The 26,597-nt window shown below is 38.9% G+C and overlaps 2 protein-coding genes across 4 annotated transcripts in view; both read left to right on the top strand.

Moving 5' to 3' along the window:
- Window positions 1-23,084, top strand: part of ANO9 (anoctamin 9) — a 42,728-nt gene extending 19,644 nt beyond the window's left edge. For all 3 annotated transcript variants that reach the window (XM_083600574.1, XM_083600576.1, XM_083600575.1), the window contains 19 exons: window positions 859-917; window positions 1,327-1,409; window positions 1,849-1,983; window positions 3,276-3,372; window positions 3,765-3,825; window positions 4,217-4,299; window positions 5,594-5,698; window positions 8,213-8,377; window positions 8,472-8,508; window positions 8,695-8,806; window positions 9,316-9,373; window positions 10,029-10,126; window positions 11,977-12,140; window positions 12,809-12,961; window positions 14,710-14,857; window positions 16,762-16,878; window positions 18,213-18,306; window positions 19,281-19,393; window positions 20,800-23,084. In XM_083600574.1, coding sequence (XP_083456700.1) covers window positions 859-917; window positions 1,327-1,409; window positions 1,849-1,983; window positions 3,276-3,372; window positions 3,765-3,825; window positions 4,217-4,299; window positions 5,594-5,698; window positions 8,213-8,377; window positions 8,472-8,508; window positions 8,695-8,806; window positions 9,316-9,373; window positions 10,029-10,126; window positions 11,977-12,140; window positions 12,809-12,961; window positions 14,710-14,857; window positions 16,762-16,878; window positions 18,213-18,306; window positions 19,281-19,393; window positions 20,800-20,827 — 1,910 coding nt within the window. In that variant the 3' untranslated portion in view covers window positions 20,828-23,084. The remainder of the gene's footprint in view (window positions 1-858; window positions 918-1,326; window positions 1,410-1,848; window positions 1,984-3,275; window positions 3,373-3,764; window positions 3,826-4,216; window positions 4,300-5,593; window positions 5,699-8,212; window positions 8,378-8,471; window positions 8,509-8,694; window positions 8,807-9,315; window positions 9,374-10,028; window positions 10,127-11,976; window positions 12,141-12,808; window positions 12,962-14,709; window positions 14,858-16,761; window positions 16,879-18,212; window positions 18,307-19,280; window positions 19,394-20,799) is intronic.
- Window positions 23,085-24,657: 1,573 nt separating this feature from the next.
- Window positions 24,658-26,597, top strand: part of SIGIRR (single Ig and TIR domain containing) — a 37,500-nt gene continuing 35,560 nt past the window's right edge. The window contains exon 1 of the mRNA XM_083607024.1: window positions 24,658-24,858. The gene's annotated coding sequence lies outside the window, so the exon portion shown is untranslated. The remainder of the gene's footprint in view (window positions 24,859-26,597) is intronic.

Raw genomic sequence — 26,597 nt, 5'->3', positions numbered from 1 at the left:
GACCATAAGTGCTGTTTACTAAACGATCTTCCATTTGTATACATACAATCATTTTTGCATGAGTATTATTTAAGCAATCATCTGGCTGCTAATCAACCTTTGATGAGCTGAGAGTACACACACACAGAGAGAGAGATTTAACTAGCAAAAATATTATTACGCCAGTTTTCACTTATAGCTCAGTGCTTGCTTTGCAACAGACTTGTGCTGGTATAATCAGTTGGCCATAGTGTGATGCTTTTACCTGTGAAACCCTGGTCTAAATTCCCACTCAGAACTACCCAAAAAATATATTACATTCTAAAGCCTGGGTGCAAAAAGTACCTACATTTAAATGGCAATATATATGCTATTAATATTTATTAAATTTATATATCACCTTGCACATGAAGATCACAGGGTGGTTTACAGTATACAAGCACAAAATGCAGAACAACAACAACAACAATAAATAGCCCCCAGCACATTTTAAAGTCTATAGATTGTTTAATTAGCCCCAAGACCTGGGTGAAGAGGAATGTTTTTTGCCCAGTGCCAATTGAACCTCCCTGGGGAGAGCATTCCACAAATGGGGAGCCACTGCAGAGAAGGCCCATTCTCATGATGCCACCCTGTGGTTGCATTTAGAGCACAGGTTGTGGAGACAGACAGCTTTCTAGGTACCTCCGGAACAGCTGCAACTTGGGTTAAAAAGACTGTGTTCCTGTTCAGACATACAAGTGATTGGCTTTTGCTGCTTCATCTCAAGATAACCATAAATACTTGAGTGTCTAGCCCTGGTTTATAGGTTCAGAAGCATGTTGTAAAAACTGTCTTTTTTGTCTTTGTTGTCCTCTTGTTTCTGCCCTGCACTGTTAGAGAACCTTCATGATCTGATAAAGAAGAAAGTCTTTGAAACAGCATTTCCTTTACATGAGGTGAGAAAATTTGAAGGCCAAGCTAGACTTAACATTAATTATATGAATGCAATTAATGTACATGTTTAAAAAAATGTAAATCATAGGAGCAGGGGAAACAACAGCAGAATCATGGGGTGGAGAGATTTAAATCCTTTCTTCCCAGACTTTGTCTCAGTGAAATTCTCCCCAGACTAAACTAAATATATCTGAAAATAAATTATCAAATAGTTAAACATAATCAATAAAGAAGAGCATAATTCTAGGAGATATATTAGCATTTCTGTTCAGTATTGAACTCTGTGATCATTGACTAGTCTGGTCAAGGTTGATGGGAGTTGTAGTCCAAAAAAATTAGGAGGATACCAGGTCAGGGAAAATTTATATAATCTGTCAAGATCTCTAATACATATAACCATATTAAATTCAGAGGGAGAATCTGGGTGCATTTCTGAAGATGAATTGGGCCCGATGGAGAGACATCCTCTATAGACAGCCAATTGAACAAATCAGGTAAGGGAAAATAATGCAAAACTCCTCACTGTTCTGAAGTGCAGAAACCCACTATTAGAAAGGTCTCATCACATTAATCCATCTAGTAAATTTGAACTTGATGTACAAGAGGGGAATTGAACTGGAATAATATTTAATCCCTCCCTCCCTATTCTCACCCCACCCGCACTGGAAGAAGTTATTGGGTGTTAGAATCATTTGCAATAAATGTGGAAGGATGGTGGCAAGTACCTGCTAAACTGGCTGATCTTTGTAGAGGCAGCTAATGCCTTCCACATGTCACTGGACTACATCTCTGACTATTGGCCATGCTGGCTAGGACTGATGGGAGTTGGAGTCCAACAACATTTGGAGAGCTACAGGTTCCTCACCCCTAGTTACATGAAGGCAAGTATTGCTCTTTTGATAATAGCGGCAAGCTTTTGTTTTTGCTTTCCAGGACGTATTTTGGAGAAAAAGTTGCCCTTTATTTTGCCTGGTTGGGCTGGTATACTTGCATCTTGTTCGCGGCTGCTGTGCCAGGCATTATCCTTGCCATATATGGGTTAATTAGCTTCAATTCCAGTCAGATCAGGTGAGTAAACATTATGAGAAAACAAGCTTTGCATATGGAAGCTGGTGAACTATGTGCAAGCTGCCTGTGTGCACAAATGTTCACAAGTCTTTGCATGCCTTTGTAAAAGAACGTAAGCACCTCAGAGAGTGTAAGCAGGCCCATGCAAGCTTGTCTGAAGCCCAGGGCCAGCTCAGCTGTCTGAGGCCTGGGACAAGTGTACCCGGCTTTCCCCCTCCCACCGCATGGGCCTGCATGTAAGCACTGATAGAATAATATATAATTTGTGTCATACACACACATCCTGTCTGTGGCTGCTACTTGTGAGATTATGGCAGGATTGTTTTGGCAAATGACAATGTAACAACCTTGCTGAAGTTAAGCAGCAATTACCAATGGCAGGAGCTGAGGCCACCTGGGAATATATATATTCCATCTTGAGTCCATCATGAAAGAAAGGCCGAATATAAATGTGATAGAGTCAAACAACAACAACATGTAGCTGCAGTCCTCATTTGCTTTGGTTGTAATATCGTATTGGACTAAGACAGGCTGCTGCATAATTCAAAGTGCTGGTGCTAACCTATAAAGCCTTACACGGCTCAGGACCTCAGTACCTTAAGGACTGCTTCTCCCTATGCAAACCAACCCAGACCCTGCGTTTGTAATCTGAGGCCCTTCTCTATGTCCCCGCTTCCTTAGAGATTCGGAGGGTGACAACATGAGAAGGGGCCTTTTCTGTGGTGGTTCCCCATCTGTGGAATGCTCTCCCCAGTGAGGCTTGCCTGGCACCATCATTACATGTCTTTAGGCACTAGGCAAAAACATTCCTCTTTACCCAGGCCTTCAGCCATTAAATAACCTATGGCCTGTTTAAGGTGGTGGTGGGTACTGTTGTTATGATGATTTTATTATTATGCTGAGTATTTTATGCTCTGTATTATGTTTTTATTATTATGCTGTGTAAATTATGTTCATAATGTTGTACATCACCCTAGGATTTTTGGATAAAGGGTGGTATATAAATCAAATAAAGAAGTGAATAAATAAAATAATTGTTTGCCTTAGTATTGACCTGCTACACATCCAAGAACATGGCATTGATCAGTGTGATTACTATCTGTAATGGAAATTCTGGGTGTTATAATTGGGGATAACAAATTGGCTTGTATCTCCTCACCTGTTCTGATAGCATGTGGGCAAAGAAGACTGTCTATTAGTTCTGTGTACTGCTCTGCCTTTGCCCTGTTGTTAAGTAGGATAAACATTGGGCAAATCAATCTCTATACCCTCTTCTACCCTTCCTGATTTAGCAAGGAAATCTGTGCAGCCAATACTACTATGATGTGTCCACTCTGTGACCAGAAGTGTCCTTTTTGGCCATTGTCAGAAACTTGCACATATGCCCAGGTAAGATTAACCTACATAAAATATATATTATTTGTCTCTTGTTGTGGAGTCCTCTAACGTTGCCCACTACTAAGGATGTAAAAGATTCACTGTTGATTATGATTGCTTTGTGAAGATTAAGAAGAATCTCTCAAAGTACACAGAGATATTAGAGACTTTGTCTCCTTTGCCAATGTAGATATTCCCTGTACTTGTGCCTGAATGGTAGTAAACACCCCACTTTTATTCCTTATACACCTCTCACTATGTCCCAATTTTTCAATGGGTACAGCTTTTCAGCGGAAAGTTGTTGTTTCAAACACAGTTTTCCTCAGCACACCTAGTGACTTCTTTTTTTGCTGTTAGGACTCTCCCTGCAACAGTGACTCTTACTTCTTTCCTTTACAATTTAGGTCACCCACTTGCTTGACAATGAAGGGACAGTTCTCTTCGCAATATTCATGGCTGTCTGGGGTAAGCTTTAGCATAGGTTGATCTAGAACCTGTTCTAAGTTTTATGACAAACCCTGTTCTTAAAATGTATGCAATATTCAACACAGGTGTGGCTAAAGTGTATTTTTGCATCTAAGAATGAAATGTAACTCTAGAAAACACATAACTGTTAGTTGATATAATATAGATCCTTTGGGGTCCTTCTGAGATTAAGCTCATCATGACTCATACTCTGAAAGGCTCTTCTCTCTGGAATCGCTGGATTAATTTCAAGCTATCTTTCTATTATTTCCTGCACACTATAAAGCTGACTGGCCTATAGTTGAGTGGAGGGACCCCTGTAAGAAGACAGACAGGATGATTTTGTTATCCTGTATATATTCAATTCTATCTTTTGATTCTAAATTTATAGCCACTGTATTCTTGGAGTTGTGGAAGAGAAGGAGAGCTAAAGTTGTCAGTTACTGGAAGTTGTATCTGTGGGATGAAGAAGAGGTAAGGTTAACTCTTCCATATAGCCATCTTTATATATATGTTCACTGTGGCAGTCCTACTCTTGTTCTGAACAGGAAGAAAGGTATTTACTGCTGTCCATGGGTGTGGGGAAAATCTCTTCAGGTTTGGGTCCTGCCCTTTGGACTTGATATGATTTCAAGGGTCATGATCTTCACCTGTAGGGCATCAGTACCTTTTGTTATATCAGTGACCAATTCTTGGTGGCACTGACTTGAGCCCAACTTTCCAATCATTTTGCCATTGCACTTTGGCGCCTGGGAGACATTTGCTCTGCATCATCCCCAAGAAATCATGCCTGAAGCCTTCCAGCATCTTCATCTTCACAAAATAGCATTTCTACCATAGATATATCTTTAGGGAGCCACTGTGGAGTCTGGATATCTAGTTTGGGAACAACTTCCTGGAGAGCTCTTAGACAATACTGGGCTAGACTCAGTATTAGACAACTTGGTTTGTCACTAACTGATGTCAAGGAGACTACTTTAAAAATAAATAAATTGTTAACAGGGGCCATGGTGACCCATGTTGGGAGTGTAGATTTTGGCAAAGTTTATTAAAAATAGCTCAAAAACTTTTTAAAAACTGCAAAAAAAAAATGCTCAACAACTTTTGTTTCCGGATTTTCACTTTTTGAAATATGGCAACCCTAACCTGGGTGTATCTCAGTTTTGATAGAAAAAGTTTCCCAGTAGACCCTGCAGATAATTTGGCACAGATGGCTAAAATAGTTTCATATTCAGGTCAGAATAGATACGAAAGTCCTAAAGAGTCATAATTCTGCCAGGGGATCTCAGTAGTAGCTGGAGTATTTCCCTCCTCAACTTGTTCAGAGGTTGGGGTTGAGGGTATTTCAGCCATTTTGTGAGGGGTCTTGCAAACAGGCAAGGTCAGGGCCAAACGTGGCAGTAGTGGCAATCTGACTTCACATTGTTGTTAGATATTGTGGTTTTGTTTGTTTTTTAAACCTACAAAATGCCAGTGTGAAGGAGGAAACATTGTCTTCACTTTAATTCTGGTTTCAGTCATCATCATCTCATTGGACGCAGGCGTCATCACAGTCAAATTGAAATAAGGGCAATGGTTTCTCTCTCCATACTAGCATCTTGCACCCAGCATCAGCAGCAAATGTGATTGTTGCTGCTGCCCGAATCACAAAACAGGTGAGCCGTGAGGGATGGTGTTCATGAAATATTTTAACCCATGGCTCCTCTTGTGAGCCAAAGAAGTTATGAATTCTAAGGACCTGTCAGTGTGGCTGTATTTCTGTTTCTAGGAGGAACTGGCTATGGAACTCATCAATAACCCAGAAACGGCTTCCCCACTGCACCAGCATTCTTACATCCGCAGCACTGTTGTGCTCATCTTAGTTGGGCTTATGGTATGTGGTTACTATTTTTGTAGTGCACTTCTGGTATGCATTTTAAATGTTGGTTTGTGTATGGTGAATGAATGAATGAACTTTATTATGGTCAAAGACCAGGATAAAACAACAACAACAAATAAATAAAATAGCAGTTAGGATTTATTTTTTTTAACTGATAAATGTTGGAGCAAATAAGGACAAAGAAACAAGCATAGGATAAAACATCTGACTAAAATACAAGATTAAACACGGATAATGGATGGATAAAAACTGATAATTAAAACAGATAAGAACTAAAAACAAATGAAAACATGCAGTTAAAACAACTGTAAGAACGTAAGAACTAAAAGACTTGCAGTTAAAGCAACTATAAGAGGCTGCAGAGTAGAAGCCTCTGAAATAGATGACACAGCATTAGAAACTGATGTGCAAATATGTTTTAAACAGACAATTAAAACAATGTACAACAATAAATTTAGAAACAATATGCAACAATAAAACTATCCCAGGGAGTTGACTCAGAGCCACCCATGGAACCGAGTTTGGGGATTTTCATGCCTGACTATTTTGAGTTGGGCGATGCTCTGCGCCTACAGATTTGTACACAAAATCTGGCGACCATCCAGGTCGTCTTCTGATCTTTGCCTAACAGCAAAAGGTCAAATTTTTGCTTTTGCGGGAAGTCGGCGAGCCTCACCAGTAGGGGATCAATGAACTTATTGCGTGCCTCTTCGTAAAAGGGACATTTAAAGAACAAGTGTTCTGGGCTTCCTATCTCTCCCAATGGATAGGTGCAAAGTCTCTGGGCATAGGGGACTTTTCTAAAGGCCCCATCCAGGACCGGCGAGGGAAGAGCAGCGCTTCTGGCGAGTGTAAAGGCCCTCCTTGCATTTCTAGATACGAGAAAGAAGAGATATGCTGCCGGTGCGGCTATATATCTCTTGATTTCTCCAATTTTATAGTCGGGGCATACTCTGTATGGTGCATTGTTAAGCCACCCTACAGCACAAGGGGCGAAATTCTTGAGTTGAGATTGGAAAATTTCATTTGCAGGAAAGCGGATATTTCAGAATACTTCTTGTGCTTTTTTATTTCATGTCTCTTATAATGCAGCATAGCAAGAATCACATATGTTCTTTTCCTAGTGTTTTACAAGACGTGGCAATAAAGTTTTGACAAATACCTCCAGAATGAGTATATAATCTGAGCAGAAATCAGATGGTTAAATACTGTGTAGCTTTCCCATTGAAGAGCAATCAACAGTATCATTCTTAGCAGATTTATTAGGGAAGGGGAATCTTTGATGTTGCATAGCTACACCTCCCATCATCTGTAGCCATTGGTTCTGCTTGCTAGGGAATTGTAGTTCAGAAATATCTGGAGGGCCAAAGGTTCCCAACACCTAGTTTAAAGCTTCAAAAAATTATTTTTCTAAAAAGGCAGGATCTTGTTCTGCAACTCCAAAATTTGATGCGGGGTCAGGACAATGCCAGGTGCCTGCTTTTAAAATGTGGTGCTTTGCTATCTTTCCGGTGGAAGAAAGCCCCTAGCAGAATTTAATTCCCATCCTCAAGCAGTTTAGTGAAGCGTAGGTATATAGACTATTAAACATTATTTATTGCATTCAGCTGCATTTAGCAGCTGACTGCCTTTTTCAGTAAGTAGACCACAGACTGCAAAGGAAGTTTAAAATGGTTTATGTGCAGTTTCTTGATCTCCAACATGCATTTTCTTCATGCAGCAACAATAAAATAATGCAAGTATACCGCAGACACATGTCTGTGAGCTAAGTTAAGGCACAGCAAGCAAAGAGGGAGAGAGAGAGAGAGAGAGAGAGAGAGAGAGAGAGAGGAACAGGAACAGGCTTCCTGTTAGGTGAGACCTAACTGAGTCTATTCTAGCAATAAGAACTCTGTGGTCCTTAACCCCATCATATATTAACTAGAAAATAGGCATTGTTAGGTTTGACTGAATCTTCCACAAAGTTGACCAGTGTGCTTTGGCATGACAGGTACTCCTGCCACTCTAGGAGAGCCACTTGCCATGTCCATCCCTTATCAGGCTTAGCTTAGGCAAGTCCCACTGGTTTGTGTCATGTTAGGTCAGGGGATTACTTTGAATTGTTTCTTTCTTAGTTTGCCTTTGTCTTTGTTCATCTGTTGTCTGCTTGTTCTGTCTCTGGCTTGTATGTGGTCAGAACTGGAGAAAGAGACAAAGGTGGAATCTACACACATATGAAAAACGCTGTGAAAATGCTTTTAAAAAGTTTTGGAAAATGTATTGAATTTGCCATAGTTCACCATCGCCATCTAGTGTCGCATTTGTATATTGCACTTTACAACACACTTAAAACGTTTTATTTGCAGCAGCATAGCTGAGTCTAAAGACTCAGGAGCTGGCAGTGGCAATCATTTTGATGCCATGTGATCCTGCCTGCCCTAGAGCAGTGGGGGCGTTAACCTGTTGTTTACTGCCTCCTGCACAGCCCCAGCTACTTTATAATTCTAACAATACATTCTTGCCTTATAGATCTGCGTGATTATTGGTATTGCCCATGCACTTGTCATCTATAGGGTCGTGGTGACAGTCATCTTTACTCAGTCTGACTCAGAATTTTTCCGAGAACGAGCCAGTACCATGGCAGTGATGACAGGGGCTGTGTTACATTATTTAACTATCATCATAATGAGCAAGGTATGGAGCAAACATAGTGATATTTTCCAGCAATCTGTCTTGCAGTTGTATTCTGGTGTATCATATTGCTTTGTTTGCCTCTTGTCCATTGTAGGTGAACAGACATGTAGCGCTGTACCTCTGTGATATGGGTAAGAAAATATCCATGCTATATACATTATTTCATCTATATGAAATATGTTCGACTTGATAAGTAAAAGGTTGCCCTATCATGAATGCATTTTGTGACTTGGTGCATAGAATAAGGCATACATAAAAATAAGAATGGGAATGCCAGGTGCCACAGCTAAATTTGGTGTCCATGATCTTATTTCCAGAGAAGCCAAGAACATTCACTGAGCGTGAGAAAAACTTCACCATCAAACTCTTCACCTTCCAGTTCTTCACCCACTTCTCTTCTGTGATCTACGTTGCTTTCTTCCTTGGGAGGTAAACGCAAATAGCAAAGAATGGAGAGTTCAGTGTATCCCACTGGTGAGGGTGTTAAATTTGGATCAGGTGACTTGGATTTGAATTAAATCTTTACCACTTTCTTCCTGCTTTAGATGTGCAGCTATAAAAAGGGAACAATGGTGGCTTTCTTCCCATAGCTTTTGTGAGGGCTAATAGGGCATTTTATTTATTTTAAAATTGCTATATGAATTATGCTGCAAGAAGGGGGATACAGAGGCAATGTGTTAGTCCTACATTTTTGCTTACTGTAGTGCATCTCTGACCAAACTGAAGGCCTGTGTTCTAAAAACAGAGTGTTTATCCATAACTCTAACAGCCACCCTCGCTCTCTGTCATTCTTACTACTTTCGTTTCTGTTGGTTGAGATGCTGATTTTTAGCTCTACTGCATCTTCATTACTCATTGTGACTATTATCTTCCAAAGTGTGTGGTTATCAAAACTATAAATAGCAACTGACTGTATCTCAATTGTGCTTTCTTGTTAGGATTAATGGTCGTCCAGGGGACTATGTACGTGTGGGCGGCAAGTGGAGACTGGAAGAAGTAAGTTCCTTTGTTGCAATGATGTCTTCCCCTACCTCCCCACCTGGTGTCCTGTTCATTAAAATAATTGCTCAGGCCTTCTCTTTCATCTTCCCCAAATATTTTCTAATCCATCTTCCTAGGAATCCCCAGGTTGAAGACAGTTTAAAAATATAATGACTAATAAGTTTGTGGGGCATTATTATATTCAGTGCAAGCAGACCACCATTCTGGTTCTCATAGCTCATGCTTACTTCATTCTGTTTGCATCCAGAGATTCCTATACTATACAAATTTATTATTATTATTATTTAATTTATTGCCTGTCCTTTGCCCCAAAGTCCCAGGGCAAGTTACAACCATTTAAAATACAACCTCAACAACAGTTTTTAAAAGCCTTACCATTACAAAAAATGCATCCAAAAAAAATGGTAGCAAGCATGTGTGAGCTCAATATACATATAGAGAGGTATGAATCTGAGATACATGAAATGAATAGTGGAAATTCCCTAGAGCTTTACATTACTGTTGATGCATTGCATCACATTACAATGATGCAGGCATGCAGCCTTTCCTGGCAGTTCCTCTGTGAGAATTTTTAAAATGCAAGTACCTAAAAATGACTTTGGAATCAGTGACCTTCAGATGCAAACTATCTTTCTCTTGTTCCTTCCAGTGCCACCCCAGCGGCTGCCTTGTAGATCTCTTCATCCAGATGGCCGTAATCATGACATTAAAGCAAACACTGAGCAACTTTGTGGAGTTCATGTTGCCGTAAGTCAGCATAGTTAGCATGATCTGGTCCTTGGGGTTAGATCCAGGACCTCTTTTCCCCTGGAGCATCGCAGACTGTCGCAGCCGGAGTGAGAATATAGCATGGGGTTGGCTTGTGTGCCAGTATAACAATTCCTTTTGTGGGAAATATTTGGTGAATTGTGTTTCGCCCTTGTGGAAAGTCAGAGCTTGCTGCACTTGGGACTAGGGAGCAGTTCTGTTTCTTCAGATCAGGTTGGCTAATGGCTTGGAGTGTTGGGAATTCTGTTCTCTGGCAAGATGTGGCCTGGCTTTTGTCTGAATCATCTAATTTAGGACAGGGAAATGGTGAAGAATCCTTTTCAGTCCAAAGATCGCATTCTCTTGTGGATAATCTTTAGAGGGGCACATGCAAGTAGTGTGAAGGGGCTATAGAAGCAAAAGTGGTAGAGCAGCGGATGTGACTCTTGAGTGGAATATAACCTGCTGTGCGATGCTAAGAGTCACAGATTTCTACACCCACCTACATAAGCACTTGAAGAGGGTGTGGAGCAGGACTAGAGAAGGGTGTGACTTGTATGTGGCTTGGGGAGAGGCCTAAGAGCCAGATAGGTCGTATCAGCACTATACATTTAAAGGTGTTTCATACCACTTTATTTATTTTAATTTTTTATTTAAACTTTTCAGGTTTATACATTTCACTGATTTTACAATCATTTTGACATTTCAAAGCTTGACTTCCTTCCCCCTCTTTCTGCAGTTCCTTAAATTTATTTTTAATATCTTCTGCATATCCAAATTAACTTATTTGCTCATTTATTCATCTTCTTTAAATATATACTCTTATGAAAATGCAAGTTATTACAATAATCCTGCCAATGTTCTTATTTGTTTACAATTTATCTGTAAATATTCAATAAACCATTCCCATTCTTTTATTAAAAGTTTTTTATCTTGATTTCTTATTCTTCCGTTAAGTTTCACCATTTGTGCATATTCCATAAGTTTTTGTATCCATTCTTCCTTTGCTGGAACTTCTGCTTATTTCCATTTTGGGGCAAGTAACATTCTTGCCGCTGTAGTAGCATACATGAATAAGTTTCTGTACAGTTTAGGTAGTTCTGTCCCTATAATTCCCAAAAGAAAGGCTTCTGGTATTTTTTTTACAAATGTTATTTTAAACATCCTTTTCATGTCATTATATATCATTTCCCAGTAAGCTTTAACCTTACTACAAGACCACTACATATGATAAAAAGAACCTTCTTTCTTTTTACATTTCCAACACTTATTTAATTTAGATTTATACATTTTTGCCAATTTAATCGGTGTTAGATACCATCGGTATATCATTTTCATATAATTTTCTCTTAGACCATGTTTCATACCACTTTAAACAGTCATGTCTTCCCCCAAAGAATCCTGGGAAGTGTAGTTTAAGGATGCTAAGAGTTGTTAAGAGATTCTTATCCCCTTCAAAGAGCTACAATTTCCAGAACTGCTTAACAATCAGTCCCTCTTCCCAGGGAACTATGCTTACCATGCTGGAAACTGGAATTTTTCACTCAGTCATGTACTTAGGGGAATTAAGAAGTAGGAACAGGATATGGGACCAGAGTAAGGCAGGGTGGAGTGTGGCCAAGACTCGCCTATGAAGACTTGGGGAATATTTACATATGCAACATTGTTTGTTGCACTGACTTTGGGCAATATGTACCAATAAGTTGAAGACCCAGGGCAGTTTGCCCCTTGTTATAAAGGGAGCTCCAGCATGGACTACATTATTGTCCTCTTATAGGTCTTTGACAGCTTGCAGGTCTTGTACTTAGAAACTTGTTTTATCTCGCTTACACTTGTGTTTACCCCTGCAGCTGGATACGCTACAAGTACAAACTGCTGTTCAGAAATCCCAAAAGCAACAACAGGGTTCATATGGAGGAGAGTGCTCGGGACCCATGCAAGGAGGAATGGCTGTGGAACTATAACCTTAATGAAGTCAATGTCTTCAGTTTGTTTGATGAATTTCTGGAGATGAGTAAGTGAAATTCAACTGAAAGGTTTGGGTAAGGGTGAAATGCTAGACTAAATTGGGACAGGACTCAACATTCTGTCATTGGCACTCCCATTACATTAGTCAGCTAACTCGGTATTTGACCAAACTAGATTGGTTGATGGTTTTCAAAGAGACTGAAGTGGAGTGTTATAACAATGGTTGTACAGTCATTTTTTTCCTTTCCCTCTATTGCCTTGGGTCAAACAGGTTTCTGAAATCTTTGAATAGAGATGATAGTTTGGATGTATGTGCACAAAAAATGAACATTGCTTCTATAAAAACTTCAGCTCACTGAAAAATGTATGCTTGTTCTATGTAGATTACAAAGAGAATGTTAGGGCCTGCAACAGGACTCTGTTTCCTCTATGCAATTAAAAACAAACACTGAAAAATTCCTCACACTGGCCTATTAGCATCCTTCATATATTCTATTCACTTTTGCTGATTTGAGTAGTTTTTCTTAGCTTTTAAAGATACTTTGGACACCCAATTCTTGCTGTTCTGAAATTTCCATTTCCTTAAATGTCTCTTAACTACTTATATTGTTTTAGAAGCTATGTGCAAACTCTGGCCCAGCAAATGTAATAATAACTTAAACATTCTCCTTTTGTTTGCTGCCTCTTTTCAGTGTTCTCTTTTTAAATCCTCAGTGATCCAGTACAGCTTCACCACTATTTTTGTAGCTGCCTTTCCCCTTGCTCCACTCCTGGCCTTTATCAACAATCTCATCGAAATTCGACTAGATGCTATCAAGATGGTGAGATTGCAGAGGCGTATGGTTCCCAGGACAGCAAATGATATTGGTAAGCTGAGGATTAGGGAGAGGGGCTTCTACTTCAGACCACTGAGGAGAGGCTTTCAATATTATTAGTGGTCATACTTAACTCTTTTCAAAGTGGTAGATTACTTAGGGAAGGAGCTGAATTAAGAGCTTACTCGGGGCGGGGGGAGGAAAGAGTATGTACAGGTTTCTGGGGCACTGGGGTAGATGAAGTGCATTCTGCCACTCACACTCAAGCTATACTTGGACCACAAAACTCTAGGGGGAAGAAGACGTTAAGAAACCGTCATTGTGGGTCAGTGTAGCTTGTACAGAAACCTGTGACAGAAATGTAGAGGAGGCAGTTTCCATAGGAGTTCTGTGAGTTGCTGGATTCAGCAGTCAATGAAAATGGGGAAAGGAGCCAAGGAGAGAAGCCCAGTGTAAGGGACTCTGGGGCTTGAATTGGAAATTTTAGAGCCTGGGGCTGGAACCTAACCTACTGAGCTACCATTTAATTTAATTTTATTTATTTCATTTTGTTTATGAATCGCTTTCTATGAACTAGTCCAAAGTGATTTAATAAATAAAAGAACAGGAAAAAAATACATGTTGGATCTAGACTGGGACAAAAATCTTCACTTAAGGGACTTGTTGAAAAAAGGACATCTTCAATAGGGGCCAAAAAGCAAGAGAGATTGTACTTGTCTGATACATAATGGTAAGGAGTTCCAAAGGTTAGGAACTAAACCACACTAAAGGCCCAATTTTTATGTTGTATGGAACAGACCTCCTGGTGAGATGATACTTACAGCAGGCCCTCTCCTACAGAGTGCAGCCATCAGTTGAGTATAAAATGGGTGTGACAGTCTTCTAGGTATCCCGCTCCCATGCCGTATAGGGTTTTATATACCTGTACCAGAACCTTGAACGTAGCAAATTGAAAAGTAATGCAGTTTTTTCAGCAGTGGACTAACATGGTGGCAGTATTCTGTTCTAATGAGCAACTGAGCTGCTGCATTTTTGCAGTGGTTGCAGCGAAGGATATCAGGAAATCCCAACAAAAAAACCAGAAATGGAAATATATCAATCTAGCAAATTGCGTTGTTTTTGTTTTCAGTTCAAAAATGATACATAATTGATCACCATTCTCCCCGTCCTTTTAAATTCTGTTTCCTTTCCATTGAAATGAATGGTATGGAAATAATTACATCACTGATTATGGTAAATTTATAACTTGTGTAACTTTTGTAAATAATTACATAAATTACGTTAAATTACAGACAGCAAGATGAATAATATAGTATTTGGAGAAACTGAACTGCAGTGGAATGGAAATGGTGCTCATTGTGATGAAGACAAGTTGGAACAGAAACAATTGCCTTCTTGTATCCCTAGCTGCAGCTTCTGGGCCTGCCTCAGAGCAGCCCCACTTAGAGTGCATTGCAGAAATTCACTCTAGAACTTACAAGCAAATGGATGACTGTGGTCAGGCTATCTTGGACCAGAAATGGCCCTAACTGTCTTACCAGCCAAAGCTGATGAAAAGCACTCCTAGCCACTGAGGTTACCTAGGCCTCTACTGACAGAGAAGAATTCAGGAACAACCCCAGACTACAAATCTGCTCCTTCAGGGGGAAAACGACCCTGTCCAAAGCAAGAAGTTGACCAATCCTCTGGACAAAGTTATTAGATTGTTAGATTGTGGAGAGGAGGGAGGGTTAATTAAAGTTGAGGCAAATGCCATCTGCTTGAGGGAATGTGTTTCTCTTATTTTCTTCCCTGTTGCAGGTACCTGGTTGCTGATTCTGGAGGCAATTGGTATTTTAGCTGTCATTGGCAATGGTATGGTAATTGCCATCACCTCAGACTTCATCCCAATGCAGGTGTACAAATACACATCTAGCCCCTGCATACAGAAGAATTACACAGGCAAAGAGTGAGTGTCATTTGAGTCCTTTTGGTAGCTTTCAAGTATAGCATATATTCAGTTAGTTAGTTTTTTTCTTGTGTATACACTTGTTACACATGACAGATGCTAAACAGCAAAGTTTGCTAAGGCTAGCAGGATAAGAGATACTGAATATGACCATGTCTCGAGAACAATTTTTTCTCTGTGGGGTTACTTCAGAGATTAATTTATTGTTATGGAACACAAGCAGCTTCTGTTGCTAAAGGTCTTTGTGTACGAGACCATTCATAAAGTATGTGATGCATTGTTGTGGAGGGAGAAAAGGGTGGGAAAGTTAAGGCAGAGGAGGAATTTAGTTTTGAACAAAAAGAGGCAAAGTGTGATAAGCAGGGAGGAGGCAATTTTAAAAGTGTAACATATATTATGAATACTGTGTGTGAGAAAGAGAAAATCAATATATTTCATTCTGTTTCTTGAATCCTCCCTACAGAAAAATAGAAGACTATTCAATTATAGGCTGTGTAAATTAATCCTCCTTTCTTTGGCTCATTTTAAAATGGGGTTTTACTCAGAATTCTGGATACAGTATTCATCGAGGAAGAAAGTTTCATTAATTAGTTTCATCTTCCTGCCTGTGAGTGTCTAATGTAAGATGGCATCAAGGTCACCGTGATTGTTCAGAAATTAACCGAATGGCTGCATGGTCAACTACCACGTACACAATCTAGTGCTGAGAAGTATGCTCCTTGGCTAAGCAGTATCTGCTGTTCTGTATACAGGGATTTTTTTGTATAAAAATTGTTTTTTAATTTTGGCACCCCATTTTGATGGAGTTCATGGATTGCAACATCCACATGTGTCTGAATGCAGCTTGCTGGTCCAATGGGGTCCATGACTCCAATGGTTGGTATTAGGGTGAGGCAAGCTAGCTCTGTTGTTTTCTGTTCTGTGCTTGAATTCCCAAATGTGTACTTACACTGTTAGCCTTTTTCTTAATTGTCCTTTCTTATTGGAAATGGGTTCTTATGTGTGTGCTTATAACCTCCTTAATAAAGCTTTGTGTTTATCCTGGTGTACCTGATTGGAGTAAGCTTGGCTCTAAATCTGGTTGCTTGGTACTATGCTACTGAGCAATTTGTGGGCTTGGGGCTCCAAAGTCAAAAAGTGGACTTTCTGCCTCTTGTTTTTGTGAATCCCAAGGATGCCCATCCAGAAACCCCTGAGTTTTCCTGGCTTGGGTTGGGGTATTAACAGGGGCTCTGGCAATACTACCTGGCAGGATAGTTTTTTACCCTGGTGATTCAACATCCTGTTGCAACTCAAGATGTTTGTACGCAGGGGTTATTGGGGGATTAAGTATCCATCTTCCCTACCTTATCCCCCCTTCTTTCTTTACAGGCTGCATAAATGTTTAGACTCCATTAATTGGATCATATTACTTGAATGCATTGTGTGTCCTCCATTAGAACATCTAAGAATCCAATGTCTTAAAAAAGAGCTTTGTAGCTTTTTTGTAGGGATAGGTACTCAATAAATATTTTATTTTTATTTTTATAAAATGAAGCTCTTCCGATAGGCACCAAATCAAAACTTGACATTTTCACAAGTAACTGGAAATCTTAACAAAATAGTTAAGGTGCATAAACAAAGCACCAACTTCTCAATTTATTACGTAATATGTAAAATTTAGCACTAAGAATACAAATATTCTCCATATTTACATTTACTAGTCAAACAAAATATGCTAAAATATATACAAATAAAAAAATTCTAACAAGTTGAATAACAAGAGGCCCAGCATCCAAAGATTTCAAGCAATTGCTGACATTTAGTTATTTTATTTTCCTGCCAGAGTCTTTTAAGCTTCACAATTTAACTGGGACCCTACTGCACCCCATCTGATTGTCACATTTTTTTGTTGTTGCCCATAGTTGTTTGGCAGGTTACATCAACTACAGTCTTTCGGTGTTCAACGTCCAGGACTTTGCGAACCATGAGAATCTGCCAGAACGTAAAGATCCCATGGGGAATGTGATAACGCACTGCAGGTACTGGCAAATGTATGGTGATGTTTCCATGCCCTCAGCTTAAGCAATGAAACTTCCATAGCCCAACTGTTATTGGTGCAGTCCTCCATACCTTCAGCAGAGCTTGTATTATCTGTTGGAGCTTTTGTGTGTGTGTGCGAGGAGAAATTCAACCTAGCATTGGGCTACTCTGGAGATTATGTTCTTTTCCATTTGCAATCACACAAATGTGTATGTATGAACACCAGGGGAGATGGGGGATGGAAAATCTTATTCTTGTAGAAGTAACTAAAGCCTTATTTTTGAATGCTGAGCGTCAACATTTTATATTGATTTATATCTGCGGAAGACAGTATTAGCCATAGATCACCTGAGGTGTGTTTGCAACAAATATTTTCCCAAGATACATAATTCTCAAAAGTGAGTGCTGTTTGAACCAAATGCTGTGTGAAGTCACAGTTTACTGATCCAATTCCAGATGTGGTTGCCTGCAATATTCACTGCAGTGTCAGAGTAGACACGGCAGAAACACAGAACCTGCTAGCTGGGAAAAGCAACCTGCCAGTGCTCTACTTCTGATCCTGTCCTTTATCATTACATTGACTGGGAGGGGCTCCACTTCAAGTGACATGTTGGAGCCCTGCTTGCTGACAGACCTCATCATCATTCATATAAGTAGCAGCAAGACTTTCTTGAAGGAGGGACAGGAAAAAGGAGTGGCAAGCAGGAAAAGAAGCATTTGATTGCTTTTAACATCTCAAAGTCTTGCATGTATTGCCCAGTATTAGATGCCCTACTATCTGATAGATAGGACAGTACTCTCTTAGTACTAGTTTATGACTGAACAGTACTGATTATTGTTCTCCCATCTGATTTAGCTTCTGAAAACTGTACAGTACTTTTTTTTTAACCTCACTTTTCTGCTTCATAAAGCCCCCAAAGCAGCTTACAAAAGTTAAAAACAACAAATATCAGTAAATTCCCCATAAGAGCAAACATTGGGCAAACATCCAAAGAAATAGCTGTTAGCAGTGCTTTTTTTCTAAAAAAAATATGTTTGGGGGTACTCTCATTTTGACTCAAGAAAATCACCATTTTATATTTCAAATCAGGAAAAATAAATACAGTAAATGGACAAAAGTACAAAGATTCACAAAATGTTTAGAGGTATGCATAACCCTGTGTATCCCCAGAAAAAAAAGCACTGGCTGTTAGTCTGTTGCAGCAAAGACAACCACAATCCTTTTTCGTCAAAATAAGACACTAAAAACAACACGTTTCAAACAAATAACTGGGTTTTTGTAATAGGCAATACATAATGCAGCATTTATGTGTTGCTTTTGCCCTTCCTGTAGGTACCGAGATTACAGGAACAGTGAGGACTACAGTCATACTGTTGAGTTTTGGCATATTCTTGCAGCACGCCTTTCCTTCCTTATCTTGTTTGAAGTAAGTATTTTTGTTGTAAAAGCTCTAGTAGGTTAGTTTTCAGCTGAACACAAATGTGAGTGTGAAGGAACATTTGCATTTAGGCTCCTTAAGAGTGTAACTTCATTGATCATAGCTTAGGGCAACATTTATGGAATAATCTTGGGTCACCTTCAGCCAAGTATGACTAGGGTATTCCCAACCACGCTTCTCATTCTCAAAGTAATGCACTCTGAAAAAGCTTTCATAAATGAGAAGAAATAAATATACTCTGTTCCTTTTAGAGATGATTCCCTTGCTAACAACCAGATCACATTCTGTAGGATATTGGACTTGGCAAAGCAGCAGGCAGTAGGGAATGGAGAAACTTTTTATTTTGTAGAACTGTTTAATTATTGTAGGTTTTGTGTTTCACTCTTTGTCCACAGAGCTCTGTATGTCCATGCAAATAAGGTTTCTATGTTGTTTGCCATCCAGGTACTGGACATTACAAGCCCTCTTAGCTTTGGAGATGAAATATCTCTTTCAGTGTGTTCTGAGTCCAGGAACAGAAACTCTGCCAGTTAGCGAGGGGCAACTATACATGGACTTGACTAGCTTTCCCAGGACTAAACAGAAAGTCTGTGTTGAATGATAATTGGGGCATCGCTTTATATTTCCTCTGGACACGGCCTAATAGTGGGTTTATAATTGACTGTTCAGTCCTTTCACAGTCAGTGGAGGGATTAATGTCGATCCATGATGCTTAGTTGCCATGATGTAGTAAAACACACAAGTGTCCAAAAGAACCAATGTAAAGCAGTTAAGAACAGCAGGTTGCTTCGCTTACTGTTGGTCATTATCTAGACCAACAATTGTATTGTTGAGTTACTTTTACATGGCATAGGGACTATTGTAATCAAGCAGTATGTAAATTGCTTAAATGAACAAATTAGATGGTGATTGCAGTATGTCTCCTGTAAGGAATAAAATCTGATTCTGTTGGCTCTTTGCAGCATGTGGCCCTTTGCATCAAACTGATTGCAGCCTGGTTTGTGCCTGATGTCCCCAGGGGCATTAAGAACCTGCATCTACAACAAAAACGTGAAAGGCTGTTGAAAAGACTCAGGTGTGTGTTTTATCCGAGTACGATTCTCTTGAGAGGCAAACAATGGACAATAAAGCTACAGGGAGCAGGCTCTTGAACTGCGGTGTTGTTTGGGGAGGGGGATTGTTGTTATTTATATATTTTTGGTATATTTATTTTCAGATCTTATTGTGATTTATATGGAAATTGTTCAGTTTGGTTGTGTACTTTTTGAAGCATTTTATTTATTGTTTATAACTACTTTTTATGTTTGTAATGTAAATAATTTCATGCTGCAAGCCACCTTTAGCATGATTTTAACTATGGAAAGGCAGCATACAAATAAAATGATGATGCCTGGAATAGTCCCAAGTGGCTAGCACTACAGCAGATGTTATGGCAGCAGAGATTAATTTTACTTGCTTTTTTGTTGTTGTACCGTCATATTTTAAATTTAGTTTAATTTATGCCTGTATGCACTTCCAAGTTGAGCCCTATTGGGGCATTGATTTACAATGGGGATGGAGAAAAAAATCCACAGAACTCTGATTCCACAATGGACTAATCTGATCAGATCAGATCATGACCTGGATTAGATCAATAGATTACTTTAGAACCCACAGTCCTGCAGAACCCAGTACTGAGCCAAGGGCTCCAAGGCTGGCTTCCTCTGTTCATTTCATATGGTTCCCTCCATCCCTTTTTAAAAGTTTCAGAAGTCTTTTAGCCATTCAGAGTCTGGAATGGCCAGTACCGTGGGTCTTCTTCAACAGAATAGGGCAAGTCTCCCTGAGAACAATGGAGTTTTTTGATGTTCCATCACTCACAGAGGGGATGTGACTGCTGTGTTTTTTGCATCATCATCATCATCATCATCATCTAATATGCCACCCATCTGATTGGGTTGCCCCTGCAAAAATAGTAAAAACACAATACAACCTCAAATACTAAAAACTTCTCTTAACAGGGCTGCCTTCAGATGTCTTTTAAAAATCACATAGCTGAGAGCAAGGGAATGTTATCAAGCCCCATCACTCCCAGGGCTTCAGCTGATGTGATTCCTTTGCTTAAGACACAAATATACCCTGCTGTATATCATGCCTACATCAGTTTGTCTCCTGGAAGTGACCTGTGGGAATATTTTTGTTCAATGTGCAAATAAATCCTTGATGTATCATTCTGTAAGGTGGTTCCATACAGCAGGTGGCAGTGAATTCTGTTTTATCCCCACAGCTGAGATGGTGTCATGCTCTCTTATTTGAAATTAAATACTCTTGTATTCTCCTTTCTATTTTAAATGCTTAAATGGCATAGGAAGGACCCTCATTGGCTTCCCTTCCAGGTATTAGTTAAGCCCACACCTCTTTAGCTTTGCCATTTTCCCCCTTGCAATTAAAATGCTGCATCTTCCAACTGAAATTGAGAATAGTTGTTTCTATATATTTTAGAAGAATGGATGACTCCACAGAAGTATAGTGAAACGTCATATGAGAGTGCTGGGATCAAGAGAAGAAATCCTCAAGCCAAGCATCTAGAAGAATTGTGCTGTAGGCTTTGAAGATGTCAGCTGAACTCTGCAGACGTCGCTTGATCTTTTGCTTACTGCTCTTGGATTTTACCTCTTCACTGAAAGGAAACAGTTCCATTGCTTTGCATGGTAAGATTGTTTTGAATATTCAAGTGTTCCTAGGAGACTACAGGGAAGGAACAATGTCACATGTCAGAGCATGAGGCAGAAGTAAGCAGGAGCGTTTGCACTGTCAATAAAATAACTCTATTGCTATAAAGTTAAAATAATCTTGGTTACACCAAAACTTCCATGCTCTGCTGCCACCACTCATAACAGATTTGACACTTAACGCCCATGAAACACTCACAGTATAAATCAACATGAAATCTCTTAACTTTCATGGCTCATAGGAATATAAATTAATATCTTTTCATTTCCTTCATTACCTTGATGGTGCTCTTTGAGTGGAAAGAAATATATTGTTTATATAACATATATTTCCTTTGTATAATTGAACAGCACATGTGCAAAGTTATTTTTATAGGGGCTTTTTTGTTTGTTTGTTTTTTTGCGTCAAAGCCTCCAAACTGCTGTTTAAAGTTCAAGAGAACTGTTATTTTGAAGATTCCATAATTTCTCTATCTGCTGACATCCTTTTAGAGATTACTCCCTTTAGCTTTTTAATGGTACACCATTTGATAAAAGTTTCTTTTGTGCTGGTTTATAAAAAGGGACCCAGTTAACTGTCTACCTCATAAAGCTGATGGGAAGTTTAATTCAGTTCTGAAAAGCACTTTAAGGCCTTTACCTATATTGTAAACACTCTTGATTCTATCATTCCATTGAGCCACTAGGATAGTTGCCCTCACTGAAACTATGAATGAAACCCCCCAAAGGTGGCAATGTTTGTATTACCTCACTCAACTTTTTTACATATAAGTTGGGGTCAGATGTACCCACACATAAACTTCACAAGAATAGGTATTTTTTTCCTTGGATTCTTAATTCATGATACTGTTAGAACCCAGTTTCTGACCAATCCAAAAAAGTGTGTGCATTTACAAAGATTATATACAGTAGTTCCTTTATTAATTCGCTCATCCTAAAGAGGCCAGCTGTTCATAGAACTGTGTATATACATCATTCTTGGACACAGCAGAACACTGGGCTTCGGTTAGCAGTTTCAGCCTGTTGCATCATAGAGCTACATGTGTTAGAAAAGCTGCTCTTGATGAAATTTACTTTTACTTTTCTGCATAAGCACTAAAGGCACAAAGGCTGTGCTTCATTGGACAATTATGTATTCTACAAAAACTGTTTTGTTTCATACCCCTTGTGCCTTCTTTCCAATCAAGTATCTAATAATACACAGAAATAAAGCACAATTTTAAAAAATCCTGATCCAAAAAATGTTAAGGCTTCAGGATGTCTTTTAGATGTAAGTTCAAATGACTTGTGTCCCTTCACCTTTTATTATAATGGATTAGGTAGAACTGCTGAATTAATGTTGATATTCATATGTAACTTATCAACTTGACATTTGGATTCTCTTTTGTTCTTGCTTGCAAATGTTACATCTTACATGTATTGTTAAGTTACTTGTATTGGAACTAAATAATAGCACTGAGAATGTAAAGATGTAACATGCTAAAGGGCACTTCTATCCTGTTTTTATCCTCAGCAAAATCCTTTGTGGATATCAATGATTGCAGTTATGCTCTCTTGCTCCTGAAGTCGTTTTTGCAATTTGTACTTTTGACTGAAAAGATCATGCAAAGTTAAAATTCCTATTATGTACCTAATACCTATATTTTTCCTCCCCCCCCCTTTCTCTGACAAATTCTAAATTTAATTGCAAGTTAAGCTTCAGCAGCAATCACATGTTCATTCCTTGAAAGCCAATGGGACTTGGATTTGAGCTGAAACATATCTGTTTGATAATCTCTATAATGCTGTAATTCTGGAAGCATCTTGCTCAGGGAAGTGCCTTTAAAATTGCGCCTTATAGCAATATGAAGCTTTGGCTCTCGATTACTTTAACACAAATCCTTACATATTGAATTAGGGAACTTAATTCAATTTGTAATTCCTTAGGCTTTCTGTTCTCGTGTCATACTGTTTAAAGTTGTACTTTTAAAGAAAACACAGTTACTATGAAATACTGTGCAATGTGTAATTTTTATTAAATGAAATTTTATACAATAAACTTTTAAAAACTTTTAAGCGTAAAGACTGGACTGACTTTATTTTAGTTTGGACAGAGTAGTCAGAAATCTTACATTTATAGAGAGACCTATCTTTGAGGTTTTGTATCAAAGGGTGCTGGGTATAACTCTGGTATTAAAAAAAAAGCATGTGCAATGTGGGCCATAAGGGGAGTTGAAAATAAACTGAAAATGAGGACACCTTCTAACTGATGTAAGATAACTTTATTAAACATGTAACTAACCAGGGTAGTCTTGCACTCCACATGGAAACTTTAGGAACAATGTGTTTCAAAAACAGAATCCTGAATAGGCCACTAATGCAACATGCAATAGTTAGTCTCCACTGCTGCCTTACATAAGAACATAGCAAGCTGCCTTATATTGAGTCATACAATTGGTCCATGTAGCTCAGTATTGTCTACACGGACTGGCAACAGCTCTCCAAGATTTCACACATGGAGTTTTCCCCAGCCCTAAATGAAGATTGAACATAGGACCTTCTGTATGCAAGACAGATGCTCTCCCACTGAGTCCTGAAAGTGGAGCCAACTATAACTGATCTCTTATTTTTGTAAAATGTGTGTGATGTTTTTGTTAAGTTGTACCGAGTTCTAAAAAATAAAAAAGCATATTAAAAAACATAATTCTTCAGCAACTATAGGCAGTGCTAATATGAAGTGGGACACTACACCTTGAAAGTCCCCTTGTTACAATATTATTTTTATTTTTCTAAGAGCATATATGTATAGACTACACCTTTCCCATAAATTCCTATTTTGCTCTTTCTTTCCTTTACCACCCTGGCCCCAATGTATTAATTTTGAAAACTTCAATTTGGCAGGGTGCCTTCTGAATGACAAAAAACTAGAGTTACTTTTAATACAGTACCTACTTCAGTGCACTCCAGAGTTTGGAGACACTACTTTTATGGACAGTCCCCACAATGATGTGTTAGAGAAGCGCAGCAATACAATATAGACATCCTCCTTCTTACCTGCACATGGGATTTGATGCTATAATGCATTGTTATATATGACTATGTTGTTTAGATGTGTTTATGATGAATATGTGTTGCAATGCTATTTGTTTCTTATAATAATAGATTTTAAAAGTAAAATCTGTCTGGGCAAAAGGAAACCTTTTTTTTCTCAATACTACAAATCTATGAATTTTCCTATATTCTCTATAATGCTGGTTGTATTCCAGAATATAATGCATACTGCTACTTTTCTAATATCAATCCTGCTAGTTTTTATCCTTCCTTAACCCTATATTAGTGTTCCAGATTTGAACATACTCACATCTTGTGTTCATTATTTGAGGTCCTTCTCCAGGTCCTCCCTCTCTAAGAGAATTTCTGAAGCTGGCAAAAAGGGGGAGATCCTTTCCAGCTGTGGCCCGAGGTTCACCCGATGCTGACATCAACATCTTTTGGACACCAGGTTAAGCTTACTGCTGCTTCAGTGATATATTCTGGGAGGCACAGGTGTAGGCTTGGGAAGTCACCTGGCATGCATTACCGTTGTTAACATCTCTGTTGAGTCATTAAACTTTAGTGGATCACCTCAATATTATCGAACACTCAGTGCTAATGCTTTGTTCTATCACTATAGAAGGGTAAACCATTATTACTGGATACGTTAGCTACCTAGCAACTTGTAATTGGGTATTGTGACACAGGAACACTTAAAGCAGTGGTGGCTAGCCTGTGGTCCTCCAGCCTACACATATCATCTATGCTGGCTGGGGCTGATGACAGGTGGAGTCCACCACTTTGTGCAGGACTACAGGTTAGCCACCCCTCTTTTAAAAGGTTAACCATCATGCTTGTCTGCATATGTGATAATGCTAATTTCAGAGATGTAAGGAACATGCATCTGCTCTGAATTTCCAGTAGCAGCATCTGTGGATAGGGACAGTGATAAGAAATGTACCTAGAAGAATTGCAGCAATGCTTCTCGGTGGAACTTTTTGAAAGGAAAGGAAAGCCCTTATTGTACAAGCAGCTGGTAGTGGAACTAGGCTAATAAACATTGCTAGATCTTATTGCTGTCCTTTTTTAAATATATAATTTCCTATATTTTATTGGCACAAATATTTTAAAATATTTGGAAATACATAATGAGATCTCAGTTCTATTACTGAGAATAAAACTTCATCAACTGGAGTAAATTACACAAAAGTCAAAATGTTTCAAACTGGAAAGTGTTATTATTCATACTCACATTCCAGGAGCTGAGGTGCTTCCTTAAAAAAAGAAAAAAGTTAAGAATTATAGCAAAATATGTCAAAAGTGTTTTCTTTTCTGTCCTCATATAATAGATCTCAGGGTGTTTTGCCTTCACATCATTTGCTTTCCAATTTGAATTAAAGCTATTATGCCGAGTGGGTGAGACCCTGGCATTAAACAGTGTGCTGTTTAATATTCCGCGTTTGACATCCAGTCTGTGTGGAATGAATGGAGCGGAGGTTTGTCCTAATCACGTCCGGGTTAGTATGGCAATTCCTATTAAAGGATCCATCCACTACAGACAGAATTTTATTATAGCACGTTCAGCAGAAGGAACATCCTGGCACCTGCATCTGAATTGCAATGGAGAGACACTCACTACTTTGTGCCTCTTAATGCTCTTTATAGTACTGGAAGCTTACATGATAAAAAGGGGTTTATTTTAGAAGACAAGGCTTTTAGTGTTGCAGTAAATTCTCATACACAGGATTAGTCTGATGGGCTCATTATTGTAACTTACAGTCATTTATTTATGCTCAGGAGTGAAGAAGCAGGAAAGTGAAATTACACACATCATTAATACTTTCCAAAGCTTGTCTAATGTCTGCTATTACTTCCTTTTCTACTTTAATGCTGCTCAATGTTTTCTCTCTCAAGACAGCCAGAGAGCACTAATAATCCCATTAAGTAGGTTACCTTTCAGTCATTAGCTATATGGGGTCTCTTCTTCCCAAATATGAAGTGATCTGCATATTGTCCTCAGTCTCAATTTGCCTAATACACAGTTCAGAATCTTTAATATAAATCTGCACAATATGCATATGTTTATTTTCCATCTTTCCTCCAAGGAACTGAAGGTGGCATAAATATCCCCCTCCTTTAACCTCACAAAAATCATGTGACATACATAACACTAATGACTAGCCCAAGAACACCTAGTGAGCTTCTTGGCTGGCAGAATTTGAAAATGGGTCTCTCTAGTGCTAATCTGACACTCTGGTTAATGTGGTCACTATTAGTGATGTAGTAACAGGGGGGATATAGGCTGGTATTGCTCCAGTACTCTTTCCCCCCGGAGTGAATACAACATGTGCTGGAGTACCAGGGGGATTGAATTGCTATGGTCAATATTTACTGCCTGCAGCCATAGGCCATTGCCAGTACAATGAGATACACAAACATAAAAGATAAGGAAATGAAATTTCTACTTAAAATTAAAATTACCTTAAAGCTTATTTGTGTTGCTCTTAATTGTAAAGGTAAAGGGTCCCCTCACCATTAGGTCCAGTCGTGGCCGAC

The sequence above is a fragment of the Podarcis filfolensis genome (assembly GCF_964270895.1).
Source record: "Podarcis filfolensis genome assembly, chromosome: 1".
Taxonomy (NCBI): Eukaryota; Metazoa; Chordata; class Lepidosauria; order Squamata; family Lacertidae; genus Podarcis; species Podarcis filfolensis.
This window is presented reverse-complemented; position numbering and strand designations above follow the sequence as displayed.